The sequence below is a fragment of the Dasypus novemcinctus genome, chromosome 9 (genome assembly GCF_030445035.2).
Source record: "Dasypus novemcinctus isolate mDasNov1 chromosome 9, mDasNov1.1.hap2, whole genome shotgun sequence".
NCBI classification, from domain to species: Eukaryota; Metazoa; Chordata; class Mammalia; order Cingulata; family Dasypodidae; genus Dasypus; species Dasypus novemcinctus.
In genome coordinates this window covers 42,112,013-42,136,382 of record NC_080681.1, presented here as the reverse complement: position 1 = coordinate 42,136,382, position 24,370 = coordinate 42,112,013, and the positions used below count along the sequence as shown (strand labels likewise).

The following is a 24,370-nucleotide window of genomic DNA, read 5'->3' as shown; positions in this document are numbered from 1 at the left end:
TAAAGAGGGTTACCTGTTTAGAATGCTCGGAGGGGAGGGTCTGATGCAGGACGGGCTCCTGGGGAATGTCTAAATGCTCATTCTGCCAGAGTGGGTGACACCATGGGGTAGAAACCCAAGTAGTGAGAGTGGGGGTGGACCCACATCCTGGGGAGGACTAATGCCATCCAATAGAGGGAACTGTATCCCTCGAGAGAAAGGGTGGCTCCCAGGGCATTGGGGCAGTTGAGCAAGTTAGGCCCTGAACACTATTCCATCTATCTCTGGAAGTGGCTCCTCAGGAACGGAGGTTGGCTATCACTGAGGGCACCAAGGTGGAAGGGAAAATGGACGTTAAATGTGTGGAACCAAAGTAAATGGGGGGTAAGAGAGGAGTTTCTTGAGAGTACACAAAGATGGATATAAAACATGTAATATTACACCATAACATATAGGAGATGACAGACTGATAATGTAAACCATAATGTAAAACATAGGATAACTAAAAATGTAAAGAACTGTGTATCCTAAAGTATGCACCATAATGTAAGCACAGATGTCACCTTGTTAGAAAGCTAATGTCTCAGACTCTGTACATCACTTTAAGTAAATATGATATGAATAGGGCGTAAGAGTATCACTGTGGAAGGGAAAAGGTTTTCTGGTGGATGTGTGGGAGTGCTGTATATTATATATATACATTGCTGTGGTCTAGGACTCCTGTGAAGAAAAGCTGAATAATTAGGGGGGGGGGGGGAAAAAAAAAAGAAAAAAATAGGATGTGGAATTTTTTCAAGTCAACATTCTTTATCTAAGTTCTTTATCTAACTTTATCCAAGTTCTTTATCTATCCTTTAAACTCATCGCTATATGCCATTCCCTAGTAAGGGACCATGACATTATATTGGGCTTCAAATTTCGGGGAGTTCTGGATCACAGAGTGTTTCAACAATGGCAATGGAGGGATACTGGTATGGGATACCAATGACAGGTGATATATGACTGACAGGGAGCTGTACAGAACATATGTCCAGGGTGCATGGTAATGTTTGGATATACTCATAGTGGCAACAATTAAAAACCACAGTAGGGGGGGTACTGGGTTCCTGGCCAGTGGTGCTCTGTCGTGGTCCCTAGGGGAGCAGCGACAGTCTCCCAGGTACAGTGGTGGGGACCGGGAGGGAGTGAGGGTTCAACAGTGAGCCCCAGATGCTAATGACTATGCTTGTGAGCTGATAAACCCAAAATAAGAACAAGGCCTAGAGCAACTTTGTGCCTGGGAATTTCCTTCTGTCAGCCTTCATGTTACTCAAATGTGGCCAGTCTCGAAGCCAAACTCAGCATGTAAATGCAATGCCTTCCCCCCAGCGCGGGACATGACACCCGGGGATGAGCCTCCCTGGCAACGAGGGACCACTATCAACTACCAACTGATGATGCAACTGGAAAATGACCTTATACGGAAGGTTCAATGCGGATCAGCAGAATATCCATGTCTACATAAAATACCATGACTTTAAAATGCTGTTTGACCTAAAGTAAGGGGGAAATGGAAAGGAGAAATGAGTTTATATGGCTACGAGTTTCTAAAAAAGAGTCTGGAGGCTGGCAGAAGGTTTGCCCTCATGCACAACTGAGCAGAGTCAGAGAGACAGATAAAGCAGATACAACCCCCAGATATTGGTTCCTTTGAGGGCTAAAGAGACCCATGGGAGTTATGGTCATGGCCGATGGGGTTAACTACCAGGGCAGATGGCCCCTCTTTGGAAATGGTGTTTATGTGTGATGAATCTGGACTCAGATGGGATCTCCCTTCATAAGACTTTCATGCTAATGTGCTGGAGGTGCAGTTAATGTTGGGGTTTAAGATATATTTAGGGGATTTGAATCTCTGGACTGACAATGTGATAGCCAGATCCTGAGCCTCAACAGACTCCAGCACCTACAATCTGATTTATTGGACTTACCACACTCAGCTAAGATGGAGTTGAAGAAGGACAACCACCACACCATGGAGCCTAGAGTGATTACAACTGAAAATGGGAGGATTGCATCCAGCATCCAGGTGGAATCTGACCCTCCTCTTGACATAGAGGTGCAATGGACACAACCAATCCAATGTCCACATAGAAGAGGTGGCATTGGACTGGGAAAAGTGGACATAATGGACAAAGGGTATGGGGAAAGGCAGGAAGAGATGAGAGGTGGAGGCGTCTTCGGGACATGGAGCTGCCCTGGATGGTGCTTCAGAGGTAATCACCGGACATTGTAAATCCTCACAGGGCCCACTTGATGGAATAGAGGAGAGTATGGGCCATGATGTGAACCAATGTATATGAGGTGCAGAGGTGCCCAAAGATGTACTTACCAAATCCAATGGATGTGTCATGATGATGGGAACGAGTGTTGTTGGGGGGGGTAGAGGGGGGGTGGGGGGGTGGGGTTGAATGGGACCTCACATATATATTTTTAATGTAATATTATTACAAAGTCAATAAAAAATTAAAAAATTAAAAAAAAAAAAACTATTTAATGTGTGTGAATAGCTCACCTTGAAAACAATGTATAATGAAATGTACAAGAATAGCTAGTAACTAAAGTATTTTGCAAACATTTGCTTTATCAAAATGATTTCCATTTAAAAATTTTTCAATGTTCAGTGAAATGATAGGACATAAAGCAAAAAAACGTATTATACCTAATACCCAGCTTGAGCAAAATTTCACTTAGGAAACTGTCGATTTTGATGATACATGTAACTCAAAATCCCATTCAAAGAAATGCAATCACTACATTTGTATAGACATTTTCAAAGCAGGAAAATATTAAGACATTGCATGAAATGCTTTTTTAATTTATTTGGGTTTGCTGCAGCTGAAGGGAATCTAAAGAGAGTTTTCTCCTCTCTCGCCACCTCTTCTCTTCCTCCTCCCTTGTATTAATGTTATGATTATTGGTTATATTTATTGAATTCCAGCCATATGTCAGGTACTGTACTAACATTGCACATGCTTTCATTCATATAATATGTAATTACTTTGTACTAGACCCTAGGAATACAATAGTGAATAAAAACAGAGGATAATGATCACAACAAACCACCAAGCCATGAATTTTCACTACCGTTTCACAATTAAAGAAGCCCAGGCTGAGAGAGATTAATGTAACTTGTAAAAAGGTAATTTATATTAAATGCACTAATTTTTTTGCATTTTTTCCTTTATTTAAATTAGAGAAGTAGATTACAGAAAAATCATGCAGAATATACAGAGCTTACCATATACCATTCTCCCATAATTTACACCCCGCATTAGTGTGGTGTACTTGTTACAATTGATGAAGACTATTATTATACTAGTACACTTAACTGTAGTCCATGGTTTACATGAAGGTTCCCTGTTTATGTTGTACAGTCCTATTTTTTTTATTTTATTGTGGTAACATATATCCAACCTAAAATTACCCCTTTTAACCACATTTGAATATATAATTCAGTGCTGTTAATTACTTACAATATGGCATTAACATCACCACCATCCATTGCCAAAACTTCTCCTTCATCCAGAATAAAACTTCATACAATTTAAGCACTAACTCCCCATTCCCTACCCCTAATCTGGCCCCCGGTAACATATATTCTAATTTCTAATTCTATGAATTTGCTTATTCTAATTACCTCATATCAGTGAAATCATACAGTATTTTTCCTTTTGGGTCTGCCTTATTTCATTCAACAAGATATCTTTAAGGTTCACCTGTGGTATTCCAGGTATCAGAACTTAATTCCTCTTTATGGCTGAGTAGAATTCCTTCGTAAACATTTCATTATCCGTTCATGTTTTTATGGATACTTGGGCTGCTTCCATCTTTTGGCTATTGTGGATAATGCCAGTATAAACATCAGTGTACAAATTCCTGTTCTAGTCCCTGTTTTCAACTCTTTAGGATATATACCTAGAAATAGGATGGCTGGCTCATATGGTAATTCTACAACTAACTTCCTGAGGCGCCAACAAACTGATTTCCACAGTGGCTACTGCATTTTACATTCCCACCAACAGTGAACAAGTATTCCTATTTTTCCACATTCTCTCTGACACTTCTTATTTTCCATTTTAAAACAGTAACCATTCTAATGGGTTTGAAATGGTACTTCATTGTGTTTTTGATTTGCATTTCCTTCATGACTAATGATATTGTGCATCTTCAGGTGCTTTTTGGCCACTTGTATATCTTTGGAGAAATATCTTTTCAAGTGTTTTGCCCATTTTTAAAGTGAGTTGTTTGCCTTTTTATTTTTGAGTTGTAGAATTTCTTTGTATATTCTAGATATTAAGCCATTATTGGATATGTGGTTTCCAAATATTTTCTCCCATTTATTAGTTTGCCTTTTTACTTTCATGATAAAGTCCTTTGAGGCACATAAAAATTTTTTGATGAGGTTCTATTTATCTATTTTTTCTTTTATTTCTTGTAATTTGGGTATAAAGTGTAACATGACATCCTGAAGATGCTTTCCTATGCTTTCTATATTTCTTGCAAGAGTTTTACAGTTTTGGTTCTTATGATTAGATCTTTGATCTATTTTGAGTTTATTTTTGTACAAGATGTGATGTGATGTAGGGGTCCACCTTTTTTTTCCCCCCGCATACAGGCATCCAGTTTTCCCAGCTCCATTTGTTGAAAAGACTATTTTTTCCCAATTCAGTGGACTTGGCACTCTTGTAAAAAATCAGTTGGCCTTAAATATAAGGGTTGATTTCTGTACTCCAGTTCAATTCCATTAGTCTGCTTTTCTGTCTTTCTGCCAGTACCATACTGTTCTGTTTACTGTGGCATTATAATAAGTTTGTTTTTGTTTAATTTCCCCCTTTAAAAATATATATATATTTTCCCCTCCCCCTTGTTTTTTGTTTTGTTTTGTTTTTTTTGCATTTGCTATGTCTGTTTTTTGTGTGCTGGTCTTATTTTTAGGAGGCATCAGGAACCAAACCTAGGATCACGGACATGGGAGGGAGGCACCTAATCATTTAAGCCACCTCTGCTCCCTGCTTTGTTATGTCTCTCATTATATTTTCCTCCTTGTGTCTCTTGTTGTGTCATCTTGTTGCATCAGCTTGCTGTCTTGCTCATCTTCTCTAGTAGGTACTGGGAACCAAACCCAGAACCTCACATATGGTAGGCGGGAGCTCAATTGCTTGAGCCACACCTGCTTCCTTATACTAAGTTGTTTTTTTTTTTTTAAGATTTATTTATTTTTTATTTCTCTCCCATACCCCCTTCCCCCAGTTGTTTGCTCTCTGTGTCCATTCGCTGTGTGTTCTGTGACCGCTTCTATCCTTATCAGTGGCACCGGGAATCTGTGTCTCTTTTATGTACTAAGTTTTAAGATCAGTAAGTATGAGTCCTCCAACTTCATTCTTCTTTTTCAAAATGGTTTTAGCTATTGGGGCCCCTTACCCTTCCATATAAACTTGATGATTACCATTTACATTTCTGAAAAGAAGGCTGTTGGAATTTTAATTAAGATTGTGTTGAATCTGCAAATTGTTTTTGGTAGAGCTTTTCAGTTGATGAATACAGGATATTTTTCCATTTATTTAGGTTTTCTTTGATTTTCTTTAGCAACATTTTGTAGTTTTCTGTGTACAAATCCTTTACATCCTTGGGTAGATTTATTCTTAGAAATTTGATTCTCTTAGTTACTATTGTAAGTAGAATTTTTTCTCGATTTTCTCTTTAGATTGTTCATTACTTATATATAGAAGAACTACTGGTTTTTGCATGTTGATCTTGTATTCTGCCCCTTTGTTGAATTTATTAGTTCTAGCAGCCTTGTTGAGGATTTTCTTCAGGATTTTCTGTGTATAGTATCATGCTGTCTGCAAAGATGGAAAGTTTTACTTCTTCCTTTCAAATTTTGATGCCTTTTATTTCTTTTTCTTGCCAAATTGTTTCTGTGTAGGACTTCCAGGATGACAATGGGCATCCTTTGATCTTATAGGGAAAGCTTTTAGTTTTAGTCTTTCACCAGTAAGTAGGATTTTAGCTGTGGGTTTTTCATATATGCCCTTTATCATGTTGAGGAAGTTTCCTTCTATTCCTAGAGTTCGAAGTGTTTTTATCAAGAAGGAGTGTTAGATTTTGTCAAATGCTTTTTCTGTATCAATTGAGATGATCGTGTGTTGTTTTTTTTCCCCCTTTGTTCTATTAATGTGGTGTATTACACTAATTGATTTTTTAAAATGTTGGACCTCCTTACATAACTGGGATAAATCCCACTTGATCATGGTGTAGAATTACTTTAATATGCTGTTGGATTCAGTTTGCTAGTATTTTGTTAAGGATTTTTGCATCTATGTTCATAAGGGATATTGGCCTGTTTTGTTTTTTTTTTTTGTTTTTTTCTTGTTGTATCTTTATCTGGCTTTGGCGTTAGGGTGATGTTAACCTTATAGAATGAATTAGGGAGTGTTCCCTCCTCTTCCATTTTTTTTGTAAGAGTTTGAGCAGGACAGGTTTTCATTCTTCTTGGAATGTTCACTAGAATTCACCAGTGAAACCATCTAGTACTGGGCTTTACTTCGTTGGGAGGTTTTTGATAACTGATTCAACCTCTTTACTAGTTATTTGTCTGTTAAGATCTATTTATTCTTGCTTCTGTGTAGGTAGCTTTTGTTTTTTTAGGAATTTGTCCATTTCATCTAGGTTATCTAATTTGTTGGTATACCTTTGTTCATGTATCCTCTTACAATCCTTTTTATTTCCATGATGTCAATAGCAATGCCTTCTCCTTTCAGTTTTGATTGTTTGTGTCCTTTCTCTTTTTTTTCTTCATCAGTCTGGCTAAAGGTTTGTCAATATTATTAAACTTTTCATAGAACCAACTTTTGTTTTTGTTGATTCTATTTTTATTTATTCTCTATTTCATTTATCTCTGCTCTAGTCTGTTATTTCTTTTTTTAATCTAAGCATTTTAAATTATAAATTTCCTGTTCAGCACTGCCTTTATTATATTCCACAACCTTTGGTCAATTGGGTTTTCATTTTCATTCACCTCAAGATATTTCCTATTTCCATTGTGATTTCTTCTTGACCCATTGGTTGTTTAAGAGTAAGTTGTTTAAATTACAATGCAAACCATTATTCATGTGGTACAGTAGTGTACCAAAATGTATTCACCAAATGCAATGAATGTCCCATGATGGTAAAAGAGGTTGTTGATATGGGAGGAGTGGGGTGAGGGGGGTGGGGGGAAAATGGGGGCCTCAAATTTAAAAAAAAAAATAAAGAGAGAAAAAAAGAATTAAAAAAACTCCTCAAAAAAAAAGTAAGTTGTTTTATTTCCATTTATTTGTGAATTTTCCAGTTCTCCTTCTGTTATTGATTTCTAGCTTCTTTCCTTGGTAGTAGGTGAAGATACATTGTAAGATCGCAATAATTTTGAATTTATTGAGAATTCTTTGTAACCTAAAATATGGCCTATCCTAAAGAATGATCCATGTGACCTAGAAAATAATATGTATTCCACAGCTGTTGGCAGAAATGTTCTATGTATGTCTATTAAGCCTAGTTAGTTTATAGTATGTTTCAAGTTATCTATTCTTATTGATCTTCTGTCTAGATGTTCTTTGCATTATTGAAAGTGATATATTGAAGTCTCCTACTACTACTATAAAGCTATCTATTTCTCCCTTCAAAATGTCAGTGTTTTGCTTCAGATATTTTGGGGCTTTGCCCTTAGATAAATATATTTTTATAATTGTTATGTCTCATTGAATTGACCCTTTTATCAGTATATAGTGACCTTCTAGTCCCTCATAAAAGTTTTTTACTTAAAGTCTATTTTACCTGATATTAATATGACTACCCCAGCTGTTTTTTGGTTATTGTTTACATGCTATATTTTTTGTCTTCCTTGTGTCTTTGAATTTAAATTGAGTCTTTTATAAACAGCATATAATCAGGTATTGATTTTTTTTAAAAATCCATTCTGCCAATCTATGCTTTTTGACTGAAGAGTTTAATGCATTTACATTTAAAGTAACCACTGATAATGCAGGATGTTCTTATGCCAGTTTGCTATTTTGTCTTTGTAAGTCTTGTACCTTTTCCAACCCTCAATTCTTCTAATGCCTACTTTCATATTTATTTGATTTTTTTAATTGTACCATTTTGAGTTCCTTCTCATTTCTTTCGAATATATTTTTCATATATTTTCTTTCTGGTTACCATGAGGCTGAAAGTTAACATCCTAAATCTATAACTATCACATTTGATTTGATACAAACTTAACTTCAATAGCATATACATGCATTGTTCCTACTATACCCCTCAGGCCCCCTCCTTTTAGTTGTACTTGTTGCAAATTGTATTTTTATATATTGTAAATTATATTTTTATATATTGTATGTCCCAAACCATGTATTTATTATTACTTTTTATGCAATTGCATTTTAGAACCTGTGAGAAGTAAAAAGTGGAGTTATGTACCAAAAAATGCAACACAGTAGTACTGGCATTTATAATTACCCATATGATTATCTTTACTGGGAGTCTTTATTTCTTTATGCCACTTTAATCCACTGCCTAGTGTCCTTTTCTTTCAATCTGAAGAACTCCTTTTACCGTTACTTGTAAAACAGGTCTAGTGTTTCCTCAGGTTTTGTTTATCTCTCCTGAATTTTGGAAAGACAGTCTCACCTGATATAAAATTCTTGGTTGGCAGTTGTTTTGTTTCAGCACTTTAAGTATTTTGCTCTGCTATCTTCTTCCCTCCGTGGTTTCTAATAAGAACTCATGCTTAATCTTATTGGAATTCCCTTGTACATAACTCTTTGCTTTTCTCTTGCATCTTTCAGAACTCTCTCCTTGTCTTTGACAATCAATAGTTTGATTACTATTTCTCTGAGCATGGTTTTCTTTGAGTTTATTCCATTGGAGTTTGCTTAGCTTCTCTAATATGCATATTTATGTCTTTCATTAAATTTGGGATGTTTTCTGCCATTATTTCTTTGAGTATTCCTCCTGCCCCTTTCTTTCTTTCTTATTCTTCTAGGAATCCCATAATTTATATATGGATATACTTGATGGTATCCCATAGGTATCTTAGGCTCTGGTCACCACTTTTTATTCTTTTTTCTCCCTGCTCCTCAGTCTGAATCATTCAATTGTCATGTCTTCAGAATCACTGATTCTTTCCTCTGCCAGCTTCAATTTGCTGTTTATATCCTCTAAAGGATTTTTATTGTTCCACCGACCCCTTTGCTGGTCAGGTGAAAATCACAGACCCCTTACTAAGTCCACACTATACTGTGCATTATTTAATAAATATATCACACCCAACCACCACATGCCCATGAGAATAATGTTGTTGTTTTTTTTATTTCAATTCAAACTCACAGACTCCTTGCTAAGAACCCCTGAATTTTTCATTTTAGTTATTATTGCCTTCAACTACAGTATTTCTGTTTGGTTCCTATTGAAAATCTCAAAGAGATTTTCATATTGTTCATTCATTGTTTTCCTCATATCCTTTAGTTCTTTCTCCATGTTTTCCTTTATCTCCTTGAGCATATTCAGGATACGTTTTATGAAGACTTGCTCCAGTGTGTGCAAAGTCTGATCCTCTTTATTGATGGTTTCTGGATTTTTATCTTGTTTCTTTGGATGGGCCATCATTTCCTATTTCTTTGCTTGTCTTATAATTTTTTTGCTGCACACTGTATATTGTAATTATTTAAAATGTAAACTCTGGGATTTAGTTCCTCTACTGTCTGTCCCTTAAATTTGTGCCCAGCTATTGATATGAAAGATATTTCCTTGAGTGCCAGCAGCTAACAAAACAAAACAAAACAAAACAAAAATGCCTTTAACAGTCTTTGCAAACTGGCTTTCCCTTAGTTTCCTTCAGAGATCAGCCCTCCTATCAAGACCATCAGTCCAAGGTGAATGCAAAATGCAGGGGCTTCTCTGTTTTATCTGAGCATATGTGGAGCTGTGGAGCCTGCTTTATTTCCTGGGCCTGTGCTTACTGGTAGCCTTAGAAATTCTCCCATTTACAAATACAGGAGTTTGAAGTCGAATGCTCCCTCTACTCCCTTGGAAATAGACATTCACCCCTCTGGATGCTCTATTGTATAACTTAATGCAGGTAATCCTTTTCCCCAGACTGCTTCAACTAAATTGTCTTTTACACTACTTGAGCTGTCTGCAAACTGTCTGCCTTCAGCACAAATTCTGGGAGGGTGAGCCCAAGACAAGTTTTCTGGTTGTTTTTCATACTTCTACCCAATGGATTGGCCCTGGCATGTGGGAACCCCAGTGTGTGCATAGGGGTTACTCTGCTGCCTCCGGAACAGGGCTAGGGACCCACCGCAGGAGTGCAGGCTGGATCCACACCATGCCAGGGGAGAGGGCCTGGCAAGGGCACCAGGACCTCTGCTTATTATTTTTCAGGCTGGGTTTTCTTGATTTAGCACTTGCCCAGTTACAGAAACCCTTTAACTGTTTTCTGGACTTTTGAGGAAGATGGCTCTGCCGATTTTTGCTGGTTGCTCAAAGATTCAGGGTTGGGAGTGGGGTACTGCATCCTGGAGGTAGCTTGTGCTGCCAACTTGGTCAGCCAGAAGTTCTCATTTTATTTTTTCACCAAGTGAAAAAAGGAAACCACGAGGGTGTTACTGCTTTCTTCCAATTTATAGCAAGGACATCATTGCATGTTCTAAAATCTTTTATTGTAATTATGTATATACAACTCACAATTTTCTGTTATAGCCTCTTTCAAGTGTACAATTCAGTGGTATTAATTATATTCACAATATTGTGCTCCATTCATCAACATCTATTACCCCAACTTTTTCATCATCTCAAACAGAAGCTCAGCACCCATTAAGCGGTAACTCTCCCTCCCCATCCTTGTTACTCTCTGTCTCTTGTACGTGAGATGATATAATATTTGTCTTTCTGTGTCTGGCTTATTTCAATCAATTGCTGGGTTTTTTGTTGTTGTTGTTTCTGAGGTACCAGGGCTGGGGATTGAAACTGGGATCTCGTATGTGGGAAGACAGTGCTCATCCCTGAGCCGTACTGGCTCCCCTGAGTTGGTTTTTGTCATTTGTTTGTTTGTTGTTTATTTTGTTTGTTTTTAGGAGGCACTGGGAACAGAATCTGGGACCTCCCATGTGGGAATCAGGCACTCAACTGCTTGAGCCACAGCCACTCGCCTCTCCATATATATGCCTGTGTTTGTTCAGCAAATATATATATATATATATATTTTATTTTTGAAGTACTGGGGCTGGAGCTTGAACCCAGGACCTTATATGTGGGAAGCCGGCGCTCAACCACTGAGCCGCATCTGCTTCCCTGAGTTGGTTTTTCCATTTGTTTTTGCTTGTTCATTTTTGTTTCTTTAGGAGGCACCAGAAACCAAAACTGGGACCCAACATGTGAGAGGGGGGAGCTCAACCACTTGAGTCACATCCACTCCCAGCAAATAGCTATTAAATGCTGGCAAAGTGTCAGGCTCTGAAGCTCTGGTTGTGAAAAATGAATGTTCTCTCTCCAGACAAGGTCATTTTGTAGATGTTTCATACAGAAGGGCATATTTGGCTATAACATTTCATAAAGGGATTGGGAACATGTTTTTAGATTCTCATCTGAGGCCTTAGTTGGCCATGTCCCTAGTATGTATCCAGAAGTCCATGTTGCAGGCAGTTCCGCTGGTCCTGGAGAGAATTAAAGCCCACTTGGTGATTCCAGGGATCTTGCTAACAGATGCCTTCGTTTGTCTATAGAGGCAGTTACTGAAGCCATGTTCTGCCTCCACATGGATGGCCAGCTCTCTGGAATGTGTTTAAGATCTAACCATGGTATCTCAGATCTATCTCTGACCCATTGCCATCTTTCCACCTACTCTGACCAGACTTGAATCTGTTGACTAATAAAATAAACTCATGTGTCTCCATCACATTTTGCTCACTGTCTCTATACTGGCTCTCCTCTGACCATGGACCTCAAGTCCAGGTTCTTCTGTGCTTGATATCCCACCACCACGTTTCCCAGGTCTTAGTCGGTCGCACGGTCTGTGTCTGGTACTCTGTCGCCACCTAGTGGACGCAGCCCAGTAACCTTTGCGTGCCATGACAGTGCCCTTCTAAAAAAGAAGGTCTTTATTTATTCCAATGAGGATGCCTTTGCTCTCAATAATTTTGGAATTGATTTCATAATATCATATACACAACCTACATAATAGTCTTCTAAGCAATTTATATAGTGGTTAAAGCAGGGGTTCTTACCCAGGGTCCTAACCAGGGGTCCATGGACCCCCAAGGGGCCCATGGAAAGATTTTGGGAGGTCCCTGGGCTTGAAGGAAAAAATCAGCTTGATTAGATGTCCAACATGGTATGCATGTTGCCTTGTCAAATACTACACCACAGTTCAATGTTCGTATTCGAGATATACAACAATCTGCACACTGACATGTCTTTAAAAAATAAAATTTAACTTTCCTGTATTTTTGATGTGTTGGATTATTATTTAATGTGTTAAGAAAGAAGCACATATGTATAGTATTATATCATGTTTTTTTTATTTTAGTAACTGTTTCAATATATGTAACTGATTTCCTTTGTAATTTTTTTAATCCTCCCTTGTGGCTTTTTGCGTGCTGTCTACTCTCTCTGTGTCCACACCTGTGCGTTCATCTGTGTCTGTATATATTTTTATTTTTATTTCCCCTCCCCCTTTGCAGCTTGCTTGCTGTTTGCTCTGTGTCCGTTCTCTGCACGCTCTTCTGTGTTTTTGCTTGTCTCCCTTTTTCGTTGCATCACCTTGCTGAGTCGGCTCTCCTCGGTGCTCGCCAGCCGGGTGGTGCTCCCCGGCATCTGCAGGCGAGGCAGCTCTCCACAGCGTGCGGGCGAGCCTGCCTTCACAAGGAGGCCCTGGGACGCGAACCCAGTGCCTCCCATATGGTAGACGGGAGCCCAACTGATTGAGCCACAGCTGCTTCCCTGTAATTTTATTTTATACATTTAAAAACATTCTTGTGGGGATTTGTTGGTATGGGTGTGATATTTATTAAATAATACAATGTATAGTGTGAACTTAGTATGATTTTTATTTTGATATAGCATATTCTGAGTGCAGCGGATAATGCCTGCAAAAAGGTTGATAAGGATGGCAGAGATGGTTTTATGACACCCTGGAAAAACTTGAATTTCTAAATATTTGCTGAAAATGACCGTTTAAAAAGATGTTAAACTATGTTCGGTTATCAGGTATTGAAATTATGGGAAAATTGTAAAACATTTTGAATAATCCTAAAATTTAATTTAAAGACATACCAGTGCTGAGTGTCATAAAACTATCTGCTGCTACATCCTGAGAAGGACTCCATGATTTTCACTTGCCTGGCAAAGGGGTCCATGGAACAAAAAAGGTTAAGAACCCCTGGGCTGAACGATTCTGGAGTCAATGGACTGGATTAAATCTCAAAGCCGCAACCTCATATTTGACCAGGACATATTACCTCTCCATGTCTTTTTTTTTTTTTTTTTTTAATGTATTTGAAGAGTGGGAGAAAAGGGAGTAAGTAATAAAGGCAACTACCTCATAGAGAATTGTGAAGATAAAATGAGTCAATGTATATAAAGCAATAAGAGCAGCATGTAGCGTACTCACAATAAGGATTAGCCAACATGTACGGGACCTTGAGCAAGTTACTTAATCTCCCAAAGCCTCAGTTTCCTCATCCTTGAAAGAGGATTAATGCTTAACCCTCTCAGCTGTTATTGTGCAGACCAACTGGAATAGTTCATGTAAAGCCCACAGTTTTGTGGCTGGCGTGATATTAGTATCCAATAAATATTAGCTGTCATTATTATTACTCTCCCAACAATGGTGAATCCATGACTTACGTGGGTGACTTTGAATGCAGTAATTATCCAAAAGTTATTCCAGTCAAGTCTGAGTAAATAGCATTGATGATGACATTTTTCTCTGATCTCATCCTCTTTAACTCAACAACATCAAATACTATGGATTATCCCCCTTTCTTTGGCAGTCCTAACTTCCTTGGCTTTTGTGATTTTCCTGGTTATCCTGCTACTTCGTTAGTTTCTCCTCCTCTGTCTCCTTTCCTGGCTCCATTTCACCTTGCTCACCTGTTTACATGTTTTATGTTACCCCTTGCTTACATGTTTCCAGTCTGTACATGCCCCATGTTCACTGGTGCTCACAGAGTATATAAATCCCTCCCATTCAAATGTATTCAGTGACATCTCCCCCCACCCCCACCCCCCGGCCCGTGTATGGGATCTCCCTATTCCCACCCCCAGGACCAGCTACATACCTTGCAAATGTGGGACCCATTTTTCAAAATTATTAAGCATTTCAAGATGACGACAGCAGAGCATTAAACCAAATATGTGGAACCATTCTGAGTTCTGGGCCCTGTGGAATTGCACAGATCACACATCCATGAAGCTAGATCCCTTGAAACCCAAGTGTTGGATCTTGACACTGCCCTTGCAGGAGGAGTCTCTCTGAAACACAGACCAGGAGCTACTGCCCTCCTCAACCTTCCGCTCCGAAGCACAGTATTTCCAGGGTGAGCCAGCACCCAGAGCCCCACCTGCAGGTAGGACCTGTCAGCAGGGTCCTTTGCAACATTATCGTTCACCTGCTACACAGGCTCAGAGTGTGGAATTTCAGGGTGCTCTTTCACACATGGGGCGTCAGGTAGACACTCCAGGTGGTTAGTACATATATTCAGTATAGCTGAAGTTTTCTTCTCCAATTTTAGTTTTCATTTGTGTTTGTTGGTTGGTTTTTATGTTTGTTTCCCAGTGAGCTGAGGAGGTGTGGTGGGGAGGGTGTGTGAACATATATTTCTATACCACCTTTCCCAGAAAGTTAAAAATCACAATTTTGAAAACCTAATAAATGACCTGAGAAAATGCTCAAGATATATCTTTAAGAGAGCAGAAAAGCAGAATACAAAGCTAAAAGAGACTGTGATCCCATTTTAAAAAATATATATGTTTATAAATATTCACAGAAAAGTCAGTAGATGGACATTTATCAATAGTTTAATGATGACAATCTCTGGGAGACATGATAATGATGATTTTTGCTCTTTTCCTCATGCTTCTCTGTATTTTCCAAAGCTCTTATAAATAAAATTTGTTAATTTTAGATCATAAGAAAATTTTTGTTTTAAAGCAAGGTGATATCAAATACGATGAAAAAGAAACGAGTTCCAGATGATGTTCTGGGTTTCAGCCCTAGGTCAGCTGTTCAGTCATTGATGCTCATAAATAATAAATCTGAGCTAACTGGCAAACATCAGCTTCTGTTCCACATGCTATGCTTATGGCAAACAAGTAATAGATTTCCTATGGATTTATTTTCATAGACATTAAAGGATTTTTGATACTTACAAAAAGTATCAAAAATCTTGATACTTATTTGAAGTATCTTGACCCTCATTAGAGAGTCTTATTAAGAATATCAAGGGTGATATAACCCAGAGAACATATTTTGTGTCTAATTTTTACCAGAAATAATTCTGAAATGGCATATAGTCATGGTTTTCCGACGTGTGTTGAGACCCTGAAAGGTAGATGTGAGGGACCAGAAGGCAGGACTCGGGGTCTTCCCGCTCTTGCCAGGAACCTTCAACCAGAGTAATGCAGCTTTTATCAGGTTTACATTCAGGGATTCCACAGAAGCTTTGGTTTGAGAAAAGATTCCTACTGCTTAATAAGAAATCTACAAAAGCTAGGACTTACGCCTGCCACATTGGGAAGGAGGGGTTGGGGTGTGTGGTAAGGGTGAGAAACTAAACTCTGCATTTTAAAAGCTCTTTCACTGTAAATTTGTGTTTCTTCTATGTTAGCCCAGAGCAAAGCGGAGAAGACAGAGGACCTGGACCCATACCAGAATCTGGAAGCCGGGTTGGCCAATACTCTCAAGCCAATAGATGATTTCTGCACAAAGTTCTTTGTGGGAACAGAGGTGACTTGGAATTACCTGCTTTTAAAAATTAGCATTCTAGAGCAGCTAAATTATCCTTTTTACCCTTCCTCTCCCTGTTATACTCTTTCTTGCCCTGTCTGGGTCAGCATGCAAGTAGACCTAGGGATTTGTAATCTGAAATGGGGACTTGTACTCTGTAAATCAGCCCTTTTAGCCCTTTTTAGCCCTTTTCCTTTCTGTGACTGGACTAACCTGCTCAAGCATACCGGCAACCCATAATCCATTATTGTCTCCCATTTCTCCTCTCTCAGTACCTTAATAAACTAACTGGAAAAAAAATTAATATTCTAATTTACACTGAAATATGTGATTATGACCTCTATGGTACATATTTGCTCTGAGAGCTTGCATTACTTATATTTATACCATGTTCACATTTTGATGTGGTTATCTGCTTTTAAAATTTTTAACCTTGATGCCCATTTCACTTTTGAAATGTTCCTAAAACAAATGTAAAATCTATAAAATGATATATAATGCTTTTTACAAATAATTTATTCATTAAACTACAAATACTTTCAAACACCTATACTATATGGAAGAAGCCATGTTTAGTATTGGGGATTTACTAAGAAAATATATTGTTTGTTAGAATAGCCCAATCTATAGGCAAAAGTAAAAAACTCACTCGATTCAAAAGATAAATAACAATTGGATGGAATAATAGTAATGGCCAGCATTTTTCAGCACCAACCATAATAAAAAGTGAGCTCACATTTATTGGACATTGACTGTGTACCAGGGTCTGTCCTAGATATTTTCCAAATTAAATTTCATTTAATCCTAATACTTTTATAAGGTTGATATTGCTATCCCCATTTTACAGATGAAGAAACTGAGGCTCAGAACTTGGTCTACAGTCATGCAGAGGCAGAGGTGCTCTTTGCCTTCAGGACTATTTCCCTATAAGAACCCAGGCCATGGCACCATGTGGAGGCGCCATAGCTCATCCTCAAGGGAATGTAGTTTGCATTCACGCTTTAGTATTACGAAGGGATTCATCAAAGCCCACACACCCTCAAGAAGGTGCGTTGGCCAGGCTTGCACTGGGTGCTGGGATCAGAGATGTAGACACAGCCCTGTCCTCAGGGTGCTCCAAGCCTAATCGAGGAGCAAACCCATGGACAGTGTGATAAAGGCCATCCCAGAGGCTGCACAGATGCAAGGGGAAACTCAGGGAAGGCTTCATGGAGAAGGTGGCCTGTGAGCTGGCTGGATATCGGGCGTGGAGAGTGAACCTGAAAGGTCAGGCTGAGAGGACATAAGCCAAGCAGAAGTAAGAGCCTGACCGATATTTTGGACTTAGGACAGTCTGGAGATTATGGCATAGTTTGGTAGAGGAGGGAAAGATAGGCTTTGAGTTTCATTTGGTTATCAATGGGCCACCACCAAATAGACATATGTCTTATAAGTTGGGTTTTTGTACCAAAGAATTTTAAGCAGAGGAATGGCCCCCTCAGGTCAGCTTTAGAAAAACAAATGACCACATGATCTTAAAACAGAAAGTAAAACATGACACCCTCTCTTAAACTCTTCAGTGGCAATTCAGTGCAACATGAATAAAATCAAAACTCCTCACACCAAGGCCTGTAAGATTCTGCTTATTTGGCCCCTGCCTCTCTCCATCTCTATGTGTCTCCACCACTCTCCCTCTCATGCACTCCAACGGCTCAGACTTTCTCCCCTTCCTTTTATACACCAAGCTCTTTCCTGCCTAAAGCCGTGGTTCTGCTTGGAGTTTACTTGCAATTCCCTCGTCCATCATTCAACAGATATTTATTGAGCATTTAATAAATGTCAGGCACTGTTGGTCCTGGGAATATAACAGTGAACAAAACAGACAAAATTCCCTGACCTTGTGGGGCCGACCTGCTAGTGGAATGCTCCTCTACCAAATCTCGATGTGACTGACCCTTCTACTTTGGAAAGAATGGTTAAGGAAGCCCTCTCTGGGATCTAAATGACTGATAGAGGGCTGAGGTGGGGCGTAGTGGAACTGTGAGGCAGGCAGTGGCTTCCATCAGACCAACTGGAGATGAAGAAATCCCCAAGCAGTGGGGGGAGAAAGCCAATGCACCTGTGGGTGTAAGTAGAGTTGCCAGAAGTAGGTAACTAGTTGGGGGTGGGGGGGAGGCAAAGGTTTCTAGTTGGGCGACTATGTGATATGGTGGGCACTCAAACACATTAAATTGGTTCAGACTTCTCCTGTGGGATTTGATTCATTTTCTGCAGACCAGGGTTGAGAGCCAGGGGGTACTAATAACACTGTTACAGGACTCTGGTGAGGGTTGAGGCTCAGGTACGTACACCTGCTATCAACTCTGGCAAGGTCAGAGTGCTCAATACATGGTAATTATGAAGGCTCCCCCCCAAAAGTGAAATATGGAATAATCATATGACCCAGCAATTCCACTCCGAGATATATACCTAAAATAATTGATAGCAGGGACTTGAGCAGATAGTTGTACACCAAAGTTCATAGCAGCATTATTCACAAGAACCAAAAGAGGGAAACAACCCAGGTGTCCATCAACAAAAGAATGGATAAATAAAATATGGCCTATCCACACAATGGAATATTACTCAATCATGAAAAGGAATGAAGTTCTGATATATGTGACAATAGGAATGGTCCTTGGCAACATTATGCCAAGTGAAGTAAACCAGAGGCAAAGGACAAATAACCACTTACATGTAATATCCAGAATAAGCAAATCCATAGATACAGAAAGTAGGTTAGAAGTTACCAGGTGTTGAGAGGAGTGGGGAGAGGGGAAGTTATTGCTTAATGGGTAGAGTTTCTGTTTGGGGTAGGTGATGGAAAAGTTTTGCTAATGAATGGTGGTGATGATAGCATGACACTGTGACTGCGATTAATGCCACTGAATTGTACACTTAAAAATGGTTAAAATGGCAAGTTTTGGCGTATGTGTGTAAAACCATGAAAAGGTAACTGTGAGGGTGATGTGCCAGCACTGTGCAAAGTGCCACTGGACTCTTGACAGCCACAGGCGAGCCATGCATTTCCTGGTCTGCCTCCTCCCTTAGACTGTGAGTATGGTGAGGTCGGAGGTCTTGTTCTGGGAATTTCTGACACCAAATGCGGCCCTTGCTTGTTTAGTGAACTTAAGTGGGTGAATGAAAGCACAGATGGGTGAGTGGCAGTCCCTGTCCCCACTGAGCTCATCATTCACTTTGCATAGATGAAGGTTTTCCCACCTCCCCCCACTCACCTCTTTAATTCATCCAGTCCCTCCTCCCTTTCACACACCCTCTTCTGTGTTTTCCTCTTATTAGCCCATGAAAATAAACACATTGGAACTAGGAGACCTTTGCATCTGGGTAACCATGAGTGAATCATTTAATCTCTTAACCTCTTTGGGTCTCAGTTTTCTTATCTTTAAATGGCAGTGTGGAACTACATTTTTTCTTGAAACCTCTTCCCCCTCTGTCATTCCTTGGTTCTGTCTTGTCTTTCCTTTGTGTGGCTGTTTCTGCCTCTTTATCCCAGGTCCCTCTGCCTTTCCCTGTCCTGAAAATGGCCATAAGGTAGAACTGGACTATACCTTATATGATATTTTATTTGAATAGAACTTTGTTTCCTGCTCTCAACTTTAAAAGATAATGAGTACCATATTGTACATTCATTTTTCCTCTAATTCTTTTTTATTACACAAATATTTATGAAACACAGACTTGGTAGCATCCTGAGACTAAATCATAAATCATATAGACCTAATCCCTCCCTTCATGGGGCTTTCAGTCCATTTGGGACAATTTTCTGTGAACAACAAAAACTTTGGAACCCAGCATTTGAGACTCTTGTACACAGACTATCCCATAACTGCCTGTGTTCTTTTTGTCACTGTGTATAAATAAAAACAAACTATTTTTTTCAATATAAAACTAAGTAATTACTTGAACCTCCCCTCCCAACTGTATCAGATTATTATTTAATTAGATTAACCTGTTGCTTTATGTTTGTTTTGGTCACAATCACTCTTAGCCCCTGAATGTGAGGTCTTTTGTCCCTTATGTTGTCCTTGAACTCATCAGGAATCTGTCATATTTTTAGGAGGGTGAAGTGATATACACAGATTGGAAAATGGAAAGAGACCATGAAACTGGACGGCTGATGAGTAAGTTTTAGTGAATACTCCATTATTAATAAGAAGTTCCTTTTAATTTACACTGCCCGAAGGAATCTTGCTCAGTACTGATCCCACAGGCCTACTGACTCTGAATCTGGATTTCAATGTGATTCTCCAGGCGATTTGTTTTCACACTAAAATTTGAGGAGCATCTGGTCTATGTGGTGCTTAATTGACTCAGTTTTAGACAATTTAATGAAAAAATATCAATTCTCTCTCAGTCATTCGACAACCCAGGAGCTCCTTGGTATGCAAAAGTCCAAGTCAGTGTGAGAAGAAAAACTAAATTTGCTGTGATCTTGAAGTGCCTGGGACAGCATGGGGGAAGTAGCGCTGGCCCTTCAGGGCGGGCACAGGTGCTGTCCATGTGCTCCCCGCTTCCAGGCCCTTGACACTGGGCAGCCGAGCAGAAATGTTTTTCAACTTCATTTCAAGGTGTGGAATAACTGTAAGCGGAAGAAGGGGCAGCCCCTGGGATTGCTAGAAAAAGGCTGGCAGGGAGGTGTCAGAGCCGCCGGTGGGCGCAGCAGCTGGAGCAGGAGGCGAGGTGTGCAGAAGGGAGCGGGCCAGTACAGTGGGGGGATGGGACTCGTGGAAATGTGGGGCTGACGGAGGTCAGAGGTCAGGTCACAGGCCGCAGGGAGCAATCGCCGGGCCGAGGTCTTCCCCTCACACCACGACCCCTTCCCTCCTGCGACCAAGTCTGTCCTCCAGACAAGATTGTGCCTGGAACTGGGGAGACTTTGTTTGCCAGCCTGGCCTCCGAGGTGGCCATTTTCATCTGGAAGTAGTCAAAGGCCTCCTACTTTTCTTACACAGCATCTCCTGGCCAGAAGCCCAAATATGTGTGGACCAAATAAGTGTCATGGATAAGAGTAGGGGACTGAGAGAGATTAGATGTGACCTGAGGGAGGGTCAAGTGCATGCAGAGTTAACAGGATGATTTTCCACTTTCTCTTCATGATTTATTAATTATTTATTTACAATTTATGTTCAAAATTATATATTGGATATCATGAGTTCCATTCAACTTCTCTTATGCTTACTCATGTATCTATTTATTCGATAATTCGTGAATATTAATTGTGCACCTGCTGCATATCAGTCAGTGTGTAACACGGTGTCTGTCTGTACCCTGGGGCACAAGCCAAGGCCTGATGCCGCAGTTTGGCTCTACCCTGGTGGACACTGGTTTGTCTTGATACCAGAGATTTTTTTGGAGCTCTACCTCCTGGAGCCAGCTTCCTAAAGTTTTCTGAGAGGGCCCAAGACAAACAGGTTTCATTATTTATTTTAACTGGATTTTGTTTCAGTTATAAAATAACTAAAAGCGATGAACTTTGAACCCACGGGCTTTATGCATGAACCTCACTGATGTCTGTGTTTTCCTTCTTTCTTACTTTCACTCATTCATCCCTTCATTAGTGAGAACTGACATAGGTGTGAGGCGCTGTGCTAGGCGCAGAGCATGTAAAGATGACTGAGATTTTAACCTTTCCCAAAGAATTTCCATGATCTATTGAAGTCAGATACGTAAACACGTGGCAACATTACAATATCTAAGGGCTGAAGTTGGAAACAAACTCAGTGTGACATGGGAGCCTGGGGTGGGAAGGATTCCCTTGGACTGTTAAGGAAAGGTCCCAGTTAAGCTGGGTCTCAAAGGGTAAAGAGTTTTCCAGATGGAGCACATGTGGAAAGACGTTCTAGGTAGAAAGAGTGACAAGTGCAAAGACAGGGACACCCCAAAGAGCTCTGGGTAGGTAGAGAATGCAGAGGAGATAGAGAGGGCAGCAGCGTAAGGTGACAGCAAGGACATTTAGGTCTCGATAGCAAAGAGCCATGAATGTCCTACTGAGAGCTTTGGGCTTCCTCCTGGACCCACTAATATAATCAGAAAGTCACTCTGGCAGGAGGACAGGGGCAGGATTAATTAACTCGTGGGATGACTGGTTTCATTAGCTCAGCTGGGAGATGGCGAGGACTGAGCTGCAAGGCCTGCAGGGATTAGAGCAGGGGCAACAGGAGAAAGATTTAAGGGTTAAAATGCTAGGAGCAATGGGACATTCATGGTAAGGAAGACGAGGAATTGCTCTTACTTTGGTATTTAGCTCATGTGAAAAAATGGGAAATAGCTTTAACCACATACTCTAAAGGATTATGATCATTTAAAATCATCAGTCAAGTATTTCAAATGATGACAGTTCACATAAACATGCCGTATAATCCGCCCTCAAATCATCACATGTCCTGCACCACGCACTCTTCTAAGCACTTATCATTAAATTAGTTAATCCTCATGACAACCCTAAAGGATAGCTACTACAAGTGGCATTGTCAGAATTTGAACCCAGAACTAGTCTGTCTTCTTAACCCCATCACTATACTGAGTCCTGCTTAGATAATGACTCTGGAAGAACAACTTGTTTGTTGTGGTTTTCTTATGTTAACCTGTCCAGGAGGCTTTGGCACTCCATTAGTAAAATTAATAACCCAAGGGCAGCTTTGTTCATTGCCAGATTCTCTTAAGGTCTTTTAAAGAATGAAAGGGAGGAAAAAAAGGTTGAGAATAGTAAGCATGTTATTTATTTATATCATGGTAAAATATTCATAACATAAAATTTACCATTTTAACCATTTTAAAATGCACCATTCAGTGGCATTAAGTACCTTCACAATGTTTCATAACCATCACTACTGTCTAGTTTAAGGACCTTTTTATCACCCTGAAATATCCATTAAGCAGTCACTCCTTCTCTCCCCACGCCCAGCCCCTGGCAACCACAAATCTGCTTTCTGTCTCTATGGATTTGCCTATTCTAGATATTTCACATAAATAGAATCCTACAATATATGGCCTTTTGTGTCTGACTTCTTTCCCTTAGCCCAATGGTTCCAAGGTTCATCCATGTCGTAGCATGTATCAGTACTTCATTCCTTTGCATGGCTGAATAATATTCCATTATATCCATCTACCACATTTTAAAAATTCTTTCATTAGTTGATGAACATTTGTGTTCTTTCCACCTTTTGGCTATTGTAAATCATGCTGTTATGTTAATTTCATGTACAAGTTTTTGTTTGAACACCTGTTTTTAACTCTTTGGAGTACATAACTAGGAGTGGAATTGCCTGGTCATATGGTAATTCTGTGTTTAACTTTTTGAGTAACTGCTAAACTCTTTCCCACAGTGGCGGCACCAATTTACATTCCTACCAGCAATGTGTGAGGGTTCAAATTTCTCCATATATTCACCAACACTGCTATTTTCCATGATATTATGTTATAATTCCAATTTTTTTTTTTTAAAGATTTATTTTCATTTATTTAATTCCCCTCCCCTCCCCCGGTTGTCTGTTTTCTGTGTCTTTTTGCTGCGTCTTGTTTCTTTGTCCGCTTCTGTTGTCGTCAGCGGCACGGGAAGTGTGGGCGGCGCCATTCCTCGGCAGGCTGCTCCCTCCTTCGCGCTGGGCGGCTCTCCTTATGGGTGCACTCCTTGCGCGTGGGGCTCCCCTACGCGGGGGACACCCCTGTGTAGCACGGCACTCCTTGCATGCATCAGCACTGCGCATGGCCAGCTCCACACGGGTCAAGGAGGCCCGGGGCTTGAACCGCGGACCTCCCATGTGGTAGACCGACGCCCTAACCACTGGGCCAAAGTCGGTTTCCCTATAATTCCAATTTTATTATGGCCACCTTAGTAGTTGTGAAGTAGTATCTCATTGTAGGTTCAACTTGAATTTCTCTAATGATTAATGATATTGAGCACCTTTTCATGGTTTTTTTTTGGCCATTTGCTTATCTACAAACATGCTATTTTAAACTATAATCTTGATGGTTGTCTATGTGCTGTCACCAGTCACCATTACAGTTCACAGAAGCTTCCAGACTCTTGGACTGCTCTGCTCACCAGGTGAGCTGGTGTCTGGGGAAGCCCCACTAACCCAGAGGGCAAAACCAAGTTCTGAGAAACTGGAGCAGCAGTGGGAAGAAAGCAATTGGTTCTCAGGGATCTTGTATCTTACCAGGAATCTTCCAGATCTTCCAGGATAGCCTTAGACGTCTATCTTTAGTGCCCTCTTGAAGATGAGGCTTTGGTTAGAGAAAAATTGGTCTTTTATTTTGTTAAATCCAGAAGAGCGACATTTAAGGTTCTTAATTATTTTATAAAATTTTTTATATGGGCCATGATGTGAA

General features: G+C 39.8%; 1 protein-coding gene across 3 annotated transcripts in view; it reads left to right on the top strand.

The window, feature by feature from the left end:
* The window catches only part of DNAI3 (dynein axonemal intermediate chain 3), a 106,270-nt gene that overhangs the window by 69,391 nt on the left and 12,509 nt on the right, over positions 1 to 24,370 (top strand). For all 3 annotated transcript variants that reach the window (XM_058303233.2, XM_058303234.1, XM_058303236.2), the window contains 2 exons: positions 15,882 to 16,000; positions 20,097 to 20,160. In XM_058303233.2, coding sequence (XP_058159216.1) covers positions 15,882 to 16,000; positions 20,097 to 20,160 — 183 coding nt within the window. The remainder of the gene's footprint in view (positions 1 to 15,881; positions 16,001 to 20,096; positions 20,161 to 24,370) is intronic.